The 15,276-nt window shown below is 50.2% G+C and overlaps 4 protein-coding genes across 4 annotated transcripts; 1 reads left to right on the top strand and 3 right to left on the bottom strand.

Annotated features, from left to right (window-relative positions):
* Positions 1-309: 309 nt before the first annotated feature.
* On the bottom strand, positions 310-1,735 carry HO133_003785 (uncharacterized protein; the record flags this gene model as incomplete). The annotated part of the gene is made up of 3 exons (XM_037294707.1): positions 310-1,025; positions 1,085-1,390; positions 1,450-1,735. 3 exons carry the CDS (start codon positions 1,733-1,735, stop codon positions 310-312), a joined length of 1,308 nt encoding a protein of 435 aa, XP_037149395.1.
* Positions 1,736-2,346: 611 nt separating this feature from the next.
* HO133_003784 (uncharacterized protein) lies at positions 2,347-4,534 on the top strand (the record flags this gene model as incomplete). Its single annotated transcript, XM_037294706.1, has 3 exons — positions 2,347-3,094; positions 3,239-4,454; positions 4,513-4,534. 3 exons carry the CDS (start codon positions 2,347-2,349, stop codon positions 4,532-4,534), a joined length of 1,986 nt encoding a protein of 661 aa, XP_037149394.1.
* Positions 4,535-5,864: 1,330 nt separating this feature from the next.
* Positions 5,865-8,176, bottom strand: HO133_003783 (uncharacterized protein; the record flags this gene model as incomplete). The annotated part of the gene is made up of 2 exons (XM_037294705.1): positions 5,865-7,659; positions 7,707-8,176. The coding sequence occupies 2 exons, from the start codon at positions 8,174-8,176 to the stop codon at positions 5,865-5,867; spliced, it is 2,265 nt and encodes a 754-aa protein (XP_037149393.1).
* A 953-nt stretch (positions 8,177-9,129) lies between these two features.
* Positions 9,130-10,740, bottom strand: HO133_003782 (uncharacterized protein; the record flags this gene model as incomplete). The annotated part of the gene is made up of 1 exon (XM_037294704.1): positions 9,130-10,740. The coding sequence occupies one exon, from the start codon at positions 10,738-10,740 to the stop codon at positions 9,130-9,132; it is 1,611 nt and encodes a 536-aa protein (XP_037149392.1).
* Between the last annotated feature and the right edge of the window lie 4,536 nt (positions 10,741-15,276).

Below are 15,276 nucleotides of genomic sequence, written 5' to 3'. Positions count from 1 at the left end.
CCCCGCCCATGTCGCTTGTTATAGAATCACACTACGTTTCGACCCTGACAGATTGTGATTGGTTCGCTTAGGTATGCATCTGCACAATGAGATTTTGCTGTCATCAAGCTTTCAAGTTGGCTCCCAAGTCTGGTGGCAGCCAAGAGGTCGTGTTGGGGCTGCAGAGTGGCATTCCGGCTTGTGGAAGGTATAAACTCGAGCGTGCTTCTCAGGGTTCTCAGGTGTCTCAATCCCAAAACATTGGGCCGAGCGAGGAGCGTCAGAATCTTATTCTCACCTGATTTCAATATGATTTGTTACGGAGTCTCCTTAAGAAGCTCTCCTGACTTTCAACTCCTCGATCCATCCAGCTGCTCTCGCCTTGAGCAGTACATTGATTCTTACAATGCCGTCCACGATTTCCATGCCATCATTTCCTAGCACCTTCCCCAGACTCACTTTCTTGCCCACCTTGATCAACCCTCCGCTGCCAGTCTCCATGTACAATTCCACAGATCCAAGCGTGTACTCGTGTTTCTCATCCCACGGCAATGGAAATATGTACTCCAAGTGGTTGGGAACTGTATCTGTTTCCGAAAAGGCTTTAACGAAATCCGATTGCAAGTGGAGCGGGTAGAGCAGCACGACTGGAAACATTAAGGTGCTGGTGGGAGCAATTGGATCTGGTGACAGATGAATAGATGCGTCTTCCATTTCGGGGGGCTGTGCAGTATTGCGCATGCGGATGTTGCGAGCGCGAAGTGCAGTCTTTAACATGAACTTTTCTTTCTGTGCACGCTGTTCGCGCTCCCGCTTCTTCTGCTCGATGGCGCTCAGCGATTTGTGCCGGGCCTCGATCTTAGTGGCAAATCTCTTCAAGGCGGCGTTTGAAGGGTCAATTGTAAGACCCCGAGTACAGGCGTCCGAAGCTTCGGCAAGCTTGTCGAGAGCAAAGAGAGCAAGAGAAGAGCGGTAGTATGCTTTGACGTTCTTGGGATTAAGACGAAGGGCTGATGCGCAGTCGAGGGTTGTAGATCGGTGGTTTTCTGCGTAGATGTAAGCTTTGGGTCTGCATGAGCTAGAGTCGGAGACTGGGAGAACATACTCAACTCCAAATTGCAAAGCGCTCGGTTGACGTAGCAAACTTCTTCAAGCTCCTTTTGTTTCCTGATTTCTGCTTCGTCTTCTGCAATTGAAGGCTTCTCCCCAGTCTCCTCCGGTGATCTGAGCGAGCGAACCTTTTTCCTCTGCGAAAGCACAGCAAGACCCTTGGTATAGTACTCTTTCCCATCCTTCCACCGCTTCATTTTGACCACCTCGTTTCCCTGCTCTTTGAAGCCTTGGGCGATCTCGGCTGGAGTGCCTTCGTATTGTAGTGCTCGAAGAGCATCAAGCTCCACATTCTCTCCGTCTAGCCTGTTCTTAGACATGAATACGCTCCTCGACTGAAGTCTCCCACATGCCACATACCTTCGCCTTCGGCGCTTTCAAGGGAAGTCATAAACAATGGTGTACGGTTCATCATCTGTACAATTTCATCTGCGGTATGAGACCGCACAGATGCCATATGAGGCGGTAGTGCCGGTGTGGTTCCATTCTGCTCTAGCCGGCTTGCATCAATTGGAAATGGGGTGGAATCTGAGGAAGCTGCTGGGAACACAATCGGGGCAGAAGGTGGTGCATGAGCTGGCGCTGGGGGAGGATTGAGATTGAGCGACTCATGGAAGTTGTCTGGAAGCTCTTCAAACCGACTCATGATTGTAGTCGATGGTAAATTTTCACATGATCAATGGAGTTTCAGCGATGCAGGTTGGAATCCCTCTTATGATGATTCGAGATTTCTGACTGCAGAGTCCTAAGTTCAATATGTCCTGTCCGAAGTCAAGCTAAGTACTCTAAGCGAGATCTTTATCTTATCGTAGTACCAAATATGACGTTGCGAAGTGCAGGCAGAAAAGGATGGAATTAAATTTTCCATCTGATTCTTTTCAAGTCTGACTATAGATCATTAAATTAATATTCAAAAAGTGACATTTGACATAGACGAAGCTCATTAGATACTTTAGTTTCCATAGCTTTCGGAGGAATTTTGCGGCGATTCAGTGTTGTCGCGAAGTTTGTAGTAGGTTCTCTTGGGTGGTGGAAGACGCTAGAAACGCCGAGAAAGAAGTTTCGATGCAAATTTCACCAGCCTCACATTCTCATATTTAATTGTCTTCTTCACAACAGCACAACTCTTCCTCTACAACTTCACACTCTACTACTCATCTCTCTCTCCCTCTCTTTTTACGCCTGTCACGACAATAGACTACAGTCGAATTAAATTGTTATCCACTTAACATTACCTTGATCACATAAACACGCATCATGGCACCAGCTATTGGTATCGACCTGGGCACGACATACTCGTGCGTAGGTATTTTCCGTGATGACCGAATCGAGATAATTGCCAATGACCAGGGCAACCGCACCACTCCCTCCTTCGTTGCCTTTACCGACACAGAGCGTCTCATTGGTGACTCGGCCAAGAACCAAGTCGCCATGAACCCCAGCAACACAGTCTTCGACGCAAAGCGTATGATTGGACGCAAGTTCGCAGATGCTGAAGTGCAGGCCGATATGAAACACTTCCCCTTCAAGGTCGTTGACAAAGCGGCCAAGCCAGTCATCCAAGTCGAGTTCAAGGGCGAGACGAAATCTTTCACCCCAGAAGAAATCTCCTCAATGGTGTTGACCAAGATGAGGGAGACTGCGGAATCATACCTGGGTGGCACTGTCAACAACGCTGTTGTCACTGTCCCCGCATACTTCAACGACTCTCAGCGTCAAGCCACCAAGGACGCTGGTCTGATTGCTGGTCTGAACGTTCTCCGTATCATCAACGAGCCCACCGCGGCAGCCATCGCCTATGGTTTGGACAAGAAAGCCGAGGGTGAGCGAAATGTGCTCATCTTCGATCTGGGTGGAGGAACCTTCGACGTCTCTCTCCTAACCATCGAGGAGGGTATCTTCGAGGTCAAATCCACTGCTGGTGACACTCACTTGGGTGGTGAGGACTTCGACAACCGTCTGGTCAACCACTTCGTCGGGGAGTTCAAACGAAAGCATAAGAAAGGTTAGTGATTATTCCCTCCCATCTCTTTCACTTTACTTTCTTTGTTTGAATGGGCCTCTTCCTCGGATGTCAGAGGTTCCTTCCGTCCTTTGGCACATGGTTCTTTCCTTACTACTTGTTCATTTACTAAACGTTTATCACCAGATCTATCTTCCAACGCCCGTGCCCTGCGTCGTCTCCGAACTGCTTGCGAGCGGGCCAAGCGAACTCTCTCCTCATCAGCACAAACCTCGATCGAGATCGACTCACTCTTCGAGGGCATTGACTTCTATACCTCCATCACTCGTGCTCGTTTTGAGGAGCTCTGCCAAGATCTCTTCCGCTCCACCATGGAGCCCGTTGAGCGTGTCCTCCGCGATGCCAAGATCGACAAGTCCTCGGTTCACGAGATGGTCTTGGTCGGTGGTTCTACTCGTATCCCCAAGGTCCAGAAGCTTGTGTCCGACTTCTTCAACGGCAAGGAGCCGAACAAGTCAATCAACCCCGACGAGGCTGTTGCGTACGGTGCAGCCGTCCAGGCAGCCATCCTTTCCGGCGATACATCATCCAAGTCCACCAACGAGATTCTCCTCTTGGACGTTGCGCCATTGTCCTCCGGTATCGAGACCGCTGGTGGTGTCATGACTGCGCTCATCAAGCGCAACACCACTATCCCCACCAAGAAATCTGAGGTCTTCTCCACCTTCTCGGACAACCAGCCAGGTGTGCTTATCCAAGTCTTCGAGGGTGAGCGTGCCCGCACCAAGGACAACAACCTGCTCGGAAAGTTCGAACTCTCCGGTATCCCACCTGCGCCTCGTGGTGTCCCACAAATCGAGGTTACCTTCGATCTCGATGCCAACGGAATCATGAACGTCTCTGCTCTTGAGAAGGGCACCGGTAAGACCAATAAGATCGTCATCACCAACGACAAGGGCCGTCTGTCAAAGGAAGACATCGAGCGTATGTTGTCTGAAGCTGAGAAGTACAAGGCTGAGGATGAGGCCGAATCTGCTCGTATCTCCGCCAAGAACGCACTCGAATCATACGCATACTCATTGCGCAACACTATCGGTGATCCCAAGGTCGACGAGAAGCTCGATGCTTCAGAGAAGGAGACTCTCAAGGCCGAGATCGATAAGACTGTCAACTGGTTGGATGACAACCAGACTGCTACGGTAGAAGAATACGAAGGCCAACAAAAGCAGCTTGAAGGTGTTGCCAACCCTATCATGGTTAAGATGTATGGTGGCGCTGGCGGCGAGGGTGGTATGCCAGGCGGTATGGGTGGTATGGGTGGCATGCCAGGTGGAGGAATGCCCGGCGGTGGCTTCCCAGGTGCTGGTGGCCCTGGTGGTGCAGCTGGTGGCGATGACGGACCGTAAGTTCTAATCTTTCGACTGCTGACAAGGTCGATCGTGTGCTAACTGTCTTGGCAGAACCGTTGAGGAGGTCGATTAAAGCAACCACGCCCATTTTCCTTACTTTCGACTGCGCTGCTCCGCGCCCCATAGATGCGAATACGCCCAGTCCTAGTTCCACTTAGAAGAGCAACTTTTGCTACGATGATGCATTTCGCGAAAGGAGAAAAGCTGGTGCTTTCGGCGTGTAATTAGACTTGTGTGCTCATGTTAGCGAGGTTTAAATGAATTGCTAAATTTTCAAACTCATCCACTGCACTGTGCACCTTCCAACAACCCCAGAGTGACTCCCTCCGTCCCATCTGCAAATCGCCATTATGACACCACATTGAATATCCCATCACATGTGTAGACATGCCATCCACGTCGTATCAACCCACCCTCCTCTCCCATTTCCCCCAACGTTACCCACCACGTCGCGTTGCATTGCCTCCAAGACCAACCTCCACCGTACGTAGACACAACCATCCCCCCTACCCCACAGCCCAGCAAGTAGAACAAACATCCCAATGAATCAATGAATGAATGAATGAATGACTCCTCCCCAACCACAACCTGCCCTACCCCCACCCATTCAATCCCTCCCCAATCAGCCAACCTCGACCGTCCCATGATTCCCGTCATCGAATCCAGCACGCCCGCGCCCGTAGCCCGTAACGGAGTAGCCCCCATTTCCGCATTTCGGTTCTTTGGGGTATGTATGAAGGGAGGGGTTGGGATTGGGATTGGGATTGGGATGGGGATGGGGGTTGCAGGCACGATACAGACAGAACCAAGTGATCTCTCCTTTGAACATGAACATGAACATAACACATACATGTCGCCCTCCCAACCGAGATCGCCTTGTAACATAGAGGAGAAGCGATTCAAGGGGGTGGGCGAGACTACATACAACAGTTGTACAGCCAGCCAGGTGCACCGGTTTCGATCGTTGTGGGAAGGAAGGGGGTCTTCTACATATACGTATGTGTTAGGTCTGAGAGGCGCGAATGCTATTGCTTGACACCCACCCACCCGTCTGTCCGGGTTCTGGGTCGACGGTGGCAAGATTGACGGTATGTCATACGCTCTTTGTGTCCGGGTTAGAAGTACGGGGATTTTGGACGGGTGGAATCAATGGTTAGAAACACCCCTGAGAAAGGTGCTTTCGATTCATTCACAGAGCTAATAAAAATACAATGCTTCCGTCTCTATGTCTGTCCATAGGTATCATCCGATTCAAACCCCTATTAAAGGCCTTCGCTTCACAGCAAATCAATGATCGTGGGTATCATAAATCAATAATCCTATCCTTGTAGCCTCTTCGGGCGGGAGTAACAGAGCGACTCCACACCTTTTGCGTCGTTCTGGTGGCACGCAAGCCCCCAGATTCAACGTATGCGTCTCCTCTTTCCGGGACTTCCCACCGCTTCGTCCCCGCCAGCGGCGCCATCGTCCACCGTGTTAGCCGGACTCGTGGCCTCACTGCTGCCTGCTTCCGTGACTCTGCCTCCACCTGCGCCGTCGGTACTGAACATGTTTTCCCCGGTGTCTGCCCCATTGTCACTAGGGGGCACGTCGACATTGAAGTCGTAACTCGGTAGGTTGCCATTGCTGTTCGACCAGTCATAATCCCCGTTGAGATTATTGTCGCCGTTGAAGTAGTCGGTCGTGTTGAAAATGTCGTCAAAGCCCAGTTCCGGGTTTGCATTGTTGTGGTTCTGATCCGTTACTCCCGGAATCGAACCAGTCGGACTCAATGGGACCACATTACCCATCAGGTTCTCCATACGCGCGGATTGCTCCTGCAATTGTTGTTGGATCTGGTTGATGCGATTCCGTTCCAACTCGAGTTGTTCGATATTGGAACCGGCGGTACTGCCAATCGGACTGTAGGACGTTAAGCTACTGTTCCCGTGGTTTGCGCCATTTTGAGGGCTATTAGCCAGTTCATCGGACATCATGCTCAGCATGTCCTCCCGCTGGCGTGGTGTCAAATTGTTACTATTTTGCAAATGAGAGAAAGCTTCAGGAAATTCCATCCGGGTGCTGGTGGAATCGTTCCGAGATAGCGCATTTGCGTTGTGCGAATTGATCACTGACATTATGTCTGCCTCGGGCATTTGCTGGTCAGCGTCGTGGTTTGGCTTGACCTGGGGCGATTGGGAGGACCGATTGGAAGAGGTACCGCGGTCAGAGAGTTCTCGAATTGCTGGAGAATCCATGTTGGAGCGAGATCTGGTAGGATATTCGTAGCTGTCTGGAGTCGCTTTGCCGTAGGATTGGTTGTAATTCTTGGGACTGTCCAGGGTCGTAGCTGGCGAATTCGCACTACCGTCTTTGAGAAGTAATGGCTGTCTTCGGAACGGCTGCTGCTGACTTTGAACATTGCTCGGACTCTGAGTATTGTCATCGCCAACCTCGACAACATTACCCTGGCCTTGCTTATTTGGCAGACCGTTGAAGAGGTTTCTCATGTCCATTGTCGTTCCTTGATCGAGATTCTTGTTGTAGATTGTCGCAAGAAAGGTTAGGATAGCGTTGATGGAGTTATCATGTTGTTCATGCATGTGGTGGAAAGCCTTGGCCTGATGGTAGAGCTGATCATGCCTTATTTGTGTCATATTCAGCAGCTTGGTGATCTTGACCTGGTTGGCTCGGATGTCTGCGAGCTCCTGCTGGATTGCTGCGAATTGGTCAGGTGGAAGACTAGTCCCGGCATTGCCTAGCATGAGAGGCTGCCGGCCAGTGCCTATGCCGGTACCACTGTCAATCGGTCCATAATTTGGGGGTATCGAGCTATCTCGGTTGAAGGTGTCATCGACTTCCTCATCCGCATCTTCTTGCTTTGCTCTTGTGCCTCCCTTCCCAGTGCCCTTCATTGGAGCGTTCTTCGGCTTTTGAATCAGCCATAACAGATTTGGACGGTCTCTCTGGAAGTATGGGTTTGAATACTCGCTAGGGCTTTTGTTCTTTCTCTCGCCAGCTTTCATGGAACCATCGGATAGAGCCACCTGCTTATGAAATCCATACATATTCAGCTGTCGCACGAATGAGGCGTAATTGTTGTGCTTGAACAGTTCCGGTATTAAGGTTCTCGCAAACTCATCCTCGTCGATGACGATGAAAGAGTCTCCTTTCCTAGACCACCGTATCAAACCTTCCTTAGCTGGATCTTTGAGGAAACTACGCACGTTAGCTTGAACTCCTACATAGAGGCTGTGGTGCCTTACCTGCTAAGCTTCTGCACGAACGGCGGTATCTGCTTGCGCTTTGCTTCCGCGTCCCTCTTTGCCCGCAGAGCTTGCTGATCCAGGTCATCTTCCTGATTCGAATAGCCTTGTGAAGGCCCTTGCATTTCATAGCCTGGCGCTGGCGGAAATTCGTTCATTGTATTGTTGTTATGGTACTTCACCATATCCATCTGATTGTCCGGCATGTATCGCATAGCTTTACTGGGTGCTGGAGAAGAGGGCATTTGTTCTTTGAAGTACGGGTTACCTTGATCGCGGTAATTGTTCAACAAGGCTGTGGATTCAAGATTCTGGGGCATGTGGCTGAGTACATCGGCTTGAGTTGGGTATTGATACTGATCCCGCGCTGCGTAACCGTGGCTGTTGGACATATCTGGAGAGTTGGGAAGGCCATTGGATTGCGATTGGTGGGGGACGAGCATGGCTTTCCCGGCGCGAAGGGTGGGCATTGTTGGAGACTGGCTATTGTGTGTCCCTATTTCTTGTACCTCCGGCTGTCGCGCAAAGGCCCCAGACGCTGAACGCTTCAGTGAAGCCCGTTGCGCTTGCATTGAATCCTCTGTACTCTGAACGCCGTAGATGTGTCACTGCTCCTCGGATAAAGCCACGGCTTCCCGAGTCTTCCAATGGGATCAGGCGGCCCCGGGTCCCAGTCTTCAAGCAGGTTGGTGCTTCCCGAGCATAGGGTCGCTGTTGGAGGCAAAGTATCGAGAAACTTACGGAGCGCGGAGCACGGAGTGTGGAGTAGGATCTAGAAGACGGTACGATCTAGTAGAAGGGCGACGGAGGATTATGAAGGTGTTTGGGGCGGCAGCCTGATCAGGCAAGGCTTTGATCACAGAGCGGCGTTGTTGATGTGTCTCTTGCAGCTGTATCAGTCAGACACATGCAACGAGTACCAATATACATGAAAGAATTGTTGTTCAAGGAGGGTAGGCGCCTAGAGAGATTTGAGGAACTGCTCTGGGACAATCCCGGAAAGAGGTGGAAATGGAGTGAGGCAAGTGTGCTTTGGAGTCAATATCTGAGGCGCATGAAAGGTTACATGAAAGTATGGACAAGAAATAGAGAGTTCTGGCACACAGATATAGAAATATGAGTTGGCGCGACGCAATTACAATGACTATCACACAATATCTGTAACTCCGAAAGACCTGTATGATATCAATCAGCCTTATGACATAATTGGACTGTTCTTATTGGTCTGCTATCCGAGAATCATAAGCGCGAGCCGCAGCTACCAATGAACAACAGCTTCCAAACCTGAATTCTCTCTACAAGTAGGAAAGGGCGGAGCACTTAAACAACCACGTGGGTGTTGGAGATGGATTTTTCATTATATGGGCTACTTCCTTGACCTAAGCTCTATCTACTCTTAATTCATGATCCAGTGTAAGAATCTTCACCCCTTCTCACCCGCTCTCCTATCTGGTATTCGGCCCCGATCTCTATCCCTGTCCCAGGCACTACTCCCACCCATCCTAGCCATTTTTTTCGCTCTCTGCTCCTCCCTGATATCCTTCGCCTTCTCCCTAGGATCAATCACAACCAGCTCCTCCTCGTTCTTTTTCTTCCAATTCAAATCCTTGCCCAACCTGTCCTTTTCAAAGCTCAAAGCATGATACATCCATCCTTGATTATCATCATCCTGCCCGTTGGCATTGTTTGACATATCATTGTACCACGACTGACATGACTGGCAGTTGGCAATAAAGTGAAGATCGCATAATTTTGCTTCATCATCATCATCATCATCATCATCATTGTTGATTACTTCTTTTTTGTCATGACCATTGACTCCGTCTTGCTTGTCTTGCTCATGAGTCACATGTGTTTTGGCGGGTTCAATCTCTGGAGGTGCCTGTTCCAGCTTAGCGCGGAATGCATTCAGTATGTCCAGTGTCTGCTTGTCTGCAGGTGCATCACCGTTATGCTTGCGCTTACGCCCACGCATGGAGGTTTCTGGGATCATCTGTTCCAGGGCAGACTTCTTCCTAGTATCAGCAGCTGGTGCCATTTGCACGTTGCGCTTCATAGAAGCCTTCAAATCTGCAATCTGGGCATTCGTCTTGTCCAGTAAGCTAGAGACTTTGTCCACCTGCGCTGGCTCTGGCGAGCTAGACGGTGACCTTGACGGCTCTTCATCTTGGGGCAGCGGAAGCTGCATCTCCTTGTTGGGTTCAACCCTGTGGGGCGGAGTCTTCGACCGAGATGACCTTCGCCGTATGCTCTTCTCCACACCCCGCTCGGGGGGCTTTAAAGCTCTATTGACCGCCTTCTTTGGTCCTGCATCACCACTGGCACTAACCAGCTTCGTATTGAACTTCTCCTTCTTCAGCACCGGCTCCACCACACCATCTTCACCCTCCTCACCCCCAAAGCTCAGCAGCACCTTCGCACCCTTCTTTTTTCCCTTCTTCTTGCCCTCCTGCTTCTGCCCAACCTCTGTTCTCGCCTTCACCTCTCTCATTACCATATCCTCAAAAGGATTCACCAAGATCTCCGCCCCAGTAAACGTCGTAGGATAAATCGGCCTATCTGTTCCCTCTCCCGCCTGCAGCTCCGCCTCCCCCATCTTCATCAAATTATAGATCGTATCTCCAACCACCCTCCCAAACAACGTATTCCTTCCCTCCAGCTCCCTGGTCTCCCCCAGCGTAAGGAAGAACTGGCTCCCGTTACTCCCCTTCGTCCCTTCATTTGCCATTCCCAACAACCCTCTCCTGCTAAATTTGAGTCTGCTGTGGAACTCATCTTCGAATGGCGCCCCTCCCGGGAAGACGGATTCGCCCCCATCGCCAGTGTTTGTGGGATCGCCGCCTTGTATTATGAAACCGGGCACGAGACGGTGGAACAGTGTACCGTTGTAGTAGCCATCGAGGCAGTGTTGAAGGAAGTTCCGGCTAGCGAGGGGTGTCTGCTTTGCGAAGAGCTCGAGCAAGAGGTCGCCGGATGTGGTTGTTAGGAGGACTTTGGCGGTGGGTGGAGGCTCAAGGTTGTAGACCGCGGACATTGTTTTTTTCTGGAAGGAAGGATAGGTAAAAGCTCCGTGACCAAGCCGGGATCGTAGGTAGCCCTCGTGCAGATGGAGAGCGAGGAGTGAGAGAAAGGTGGGAGGTCTTGGCGCAGAATGCCAAGCTTTGCCTAAAACGTACCTCAAGTACCTTAGCGAACACGGCAAGGGTTAAGCACGCGGGTTCCAGAATTCGTCGTACACCCTAGTCCAAATTAGGCGCTAGGGTGTACGACGAGTTCTGGAACCCGCGTGTTACGCTAGTCTCTAACCGGATAAGGCGTTATCCGACGGAATATCACCTCGACATCCCTCGCTGTTTTTCCACCACGCTCGTCTTTGAATAATATACTGCTTGAACCCTCTTCTCTGAAGCCCACGTCAAATGTGCCTCGTCTGAGTTCCTCTTCCGGCCGGTGTCAAAAAGCGCTCGGCCATAGTTCAAGGGTAGCATATATTGAACATATCAACGCCTGATCTCAGCCGAGCTTCGAAATACATTAAATTATATCGATGAAGTCAAGCTCATGCTCGGTGAACGCGGCATCGAAGTCAAGGACGGAACGACAAGGCTTGCGAAAGTATTCGCCTTCTGATAGCTAGAAATCCAGGAACTCGAGTGTAAAATATGCTCGATCTTCTCCCTGGCACGCTACTTATGCCAGGTGTGCGACCCATCACACCTATGTTATTGACATCTTCGAAATTGAGACGGATTTCTTCCTCAACGGTTTGCCATTGAGAAACGCAGGATGACTCTACGCAGCACCGAATCAATGGCGATGAAGTCGTCACCTCGTGTCAAGCCCTATGGGACCGTCATTGGAAAGGCCGACAATGGGTAGGAAACGATGCGCTCTGTCGGATTGTAATCAGACGCAACGATCGGTACGACACCAGATCAACCCCAAATTAGAATAGAAACTTACGACTTTGATTTTGTCTTCCGTAGGCCATCTGAGGGCAGGATGTCCGCTGGTAATACCGACTATCTGGGAGAAACTAAACCCCTTCTCAAGATATCCGTGAAGCCGTCCGTATGCCCGTTAAGCGCAAGATTAACACACTATGCAGAGTGCAAGACTCACCTCGGCGTGCTCAAGTCGAACTATGGTCCAACATGCAACTTCGACAGCTGACTTAAGACGAGTGCATCTTTACCGATAGACATCCCACAGGCTGGTAAGGTGCTTATCGGTCAACGAGCTTCAATGTCTAGCGGGTGATATCCTCCGTCAACATGCTCATTTGGATCAACATGTCGCCTGACTTTATCTCAACTCAGCCGCGTATGCAGCATAGCCACGGATTCGTCGTGTCTCGTTGAAGTATGCGGAAGCACTGAACGACTGGCTCACCTCACATAGCTGGTATACATTGGGACAAGGCAGAAAGACCAAAGTCCCTGGCAGAAGCCACTCCTGTGGCCGCATGTGCTTTGACAAGTTTGTCGGACGTAGCCGAGTCACCAGCCACGACCATTCCGTAGCATTTGGTTACTCCCTTGTACCTCGATGTAGCTTTGAGCGGCTAACCGAGATGCTTTTTGCTTCATGAACTTCGACTTCACCATAGTCAAAGAACTTCCGTCGAGTGTTCTTGTAAGGTCTAGATGCCGCTTGACCTTACGACGCCTCAAGCCACTACTTGTGGTCGGCTGGCACTAGCTCTGCTGTTATTCACCAAAGGCAAGGCTCCCCCAACAAGATTCTTCGACCTTTTCTCTTTTCTTTCGGCGCTCGGCAAGATATAACAACCTTGAGAGCGGCCTTCAGTGAGAGTATCGGAAACGGACCACCGTCTGGCCGGTGAATTCCAGTGAGGTCTTCGGGAATCGGAGAAGACACAAGTTCAAGTGACAATAGCCTCACGACGGATTTTACACGATCGAATCATTACACTTTCATCTCACCTACGTATCAATCATGGATCATTGATGAGCGAATTTTCCTGAAACCTTTGCCTCTCCTATCAAGGGTTCAATAACATCCAACACCGTAGGGAATTTGGTAACATCGCGGTGGAGGACCGAGATCAGGAAACTCGATAGTTGTCAACGCAGTAAACTTCGTTAGTGTCAGGCCAGTAAACTATCCTGCTTTCGATATCGTGAAGTATTCATAAGAGACAAAGGCAACTACATTCCCGGGGTTACTTTCGTACAGAACTTGACCGCTTCTGCAGTCCTGCTGGTAACGTTCACCTTTGGCAGCGTACAGATAATCTATTGTTAGAAGGTGATTAGTGAATAAGATTAGCGGAGGCGGAGGTATGGCGCTTACTAGATCTTTGTAGTGGACAGAACGTCTTCTTACGAGGGACCTGAAGATTCTGTCCCACTCGAGCCATGGTCCTGTACACTCTGCTGCTCACCAGTGTCTTCCGGCAGGGACCTCGAATCAATATATCGTAACACAAGCTTCGTCGGCTCTACTCCTGATGGAGTTTTGAAAGCGTGCTTTCTTTCAAGTCGTTCGCGTATTCTTTCTTGGATGACACCCCACCTTGCCAGCTCATTTTTGCTGTATTACCCGCCGGTCGCCGCCTGGAAGGCTTTTAAAATCGCTCTCGGACATTACTTCTCGCTCTGGACGGCGGGACACCCGTGCCAATTTCATCCATGTGAATCTAGCCTTGGTGGAATCATAAGGCAGGCCGTGAGCTGACGTCCATTTCTCCTCCCATTTATGAAGCGATTTTTGCCACCGAGGAAATTTGATGTCATAGTAGTCTCTCGAAATCTGAGAGAACAGCCTATCATCGTTATATCTCTCCACGATCATGTAGCATAGATCCATGGTATCCATCACCACCCAACTGATGTCGGCAGGAGATAGAATTTCTGGGCATGGGCAGCGTTACCGACCAGGACAGCGGGCATACTCAATCCATCTGAAAAACCTCCGTCGCCAAATCGTTTCTCCCCATTTGGACAGAATTTAAATACCACTTCTGAGATGCATCGATAGCCTTACAGATCTCATAAGCTGCAGCAAATGGAGGGGGGAGTGATTAGAGACAGTCTATCTCCGACCCAATCATTACATCGAATCTGTAGTCGACCCGCGGAGTGCTGTGAGCGGTCGCCATAGCTAATGTTGATATTCCGATAGATAACACACTACTAGTGATTATTCAGAATTTGCATTTTTCGACGAGGGCGGTTAAGTAGCAATTCAGATTCCGCGACGTATCGCAGCCGGTGCCCAGCCGATCACCTCGAGTTCAAACACAGTACAGCTCCACTAGAACTCCACAACGACAAGATTTACAGAGGAACGGCCGCCTATAATGTTGCAGAACTTCCCTTGCTCTTTGAGTTATGTATCTGATGTTTTGTTTGTTTAATAAAGTGCGTTGAAAAGTTGCCGAACACTGGGGTACATGCTATGGGAAGGTGGTGGATATGTTGTAGGTCAGGTACTAGTACAAGGTGTTCCAGACAACAAAATCCCAGTCATCAAACCCCTTAAACTTGTCCGACTCCAACGAGACCGATACAGAATGACGAAAGGAGAAATAATAAAGAGGGTCATATTAGGGCTCATTGATTCTGCAAAGGAAGTGTCAGCCCTCAAGAGGCACTGGTCATGTTTGAGTCTTGCGTTGATTGCCTCAAAGTGCGCTTATCATGGACCCATGGTCGTGACTTACTCGACGAAAGCCCACTCCGTGGACACGAGGTTCCAGCTGATTCTTCCCCCCCTGCTCTCGCATCAAATTTTAGCTTACTCGATGTTTCCTGGGCCCATGAAACCCAACACCCCCACACCCCCCCGGGGGTTCAAATTCCGATCGGTCAATCTAGATATCAGGAACAGGATAGCTATTTCCGCGCTCTTTGTGCAGGAAGAAAGGAGGGATGCCGGAGAGCGAGTGGAACTGATCTGCAGCAGAATCGGCTCAAGACAAGGCACCCAGCAGGGGCACGGTTCTACCTCTACTCACATTGCTGTCCTTCATCTTTAGTTCCAAGACAAGGCACCCAGCAGGGGCACGGTTCTACCTCTACTCACATTGCTGTCCTTCATCTTTAGTGTGCCACTCCAATCTCCAATCATTCCAAAGACCGAGTGGACGCTTCGCGATGATATGGCGGGTATTTTGGGTAGGTGCGAGGAAGAGGGAAAGTGGGGTTGGAAATGAGTGGAAAATGTGCGGAAGATGTGTTGAGTTTTGAATTGTGCGCTCCCTCGATTCGCCTGTCTTAGTCGGCTTTCAACTTAACAACTCCATTATAACTATGCATGTTTGGGAGGGGAGGTAGTCGATTATTGCTTGCAACATCTACCTATCGGCCTGATGTTCATGCTTTGGCACAAATCGTCTTTTGCCCGATCTTCATCAGCCCCTTCAGATCAGATTGCACACCCTATCCCTCGCCACCATTGACAGGAGGCAGAATGCAATCCCTGATCAACACCCGACCATCTTGATGCACGCGGGGTCCAGGGAAGTTCGATGTTGAGTGATAAACATCTGCGGATCCAGCTTGTTAGCAAAGGTCTGTATGGTGGCTCAAATAACATCATCACC

Source organism: Letharia lupina (genome assembly GCF_014066315.1).
Source record: "Letharia lupina isolate WasteWater1 chromosome Unknown contig_18, whole genome shotgun sequence".
NCBI classification, from domain to species: domain Eukaryota; kingdom Fungi; phylum Ascomycota; class Lecanoromycetes; order Lecanorales; family Parmeliaceae; genus Letharia; species Letharia lupina.
Note: the sequence above shows the minus strand (reverse complement) of the source record. Positions and strands in the feature narration are given on the sequence as shown.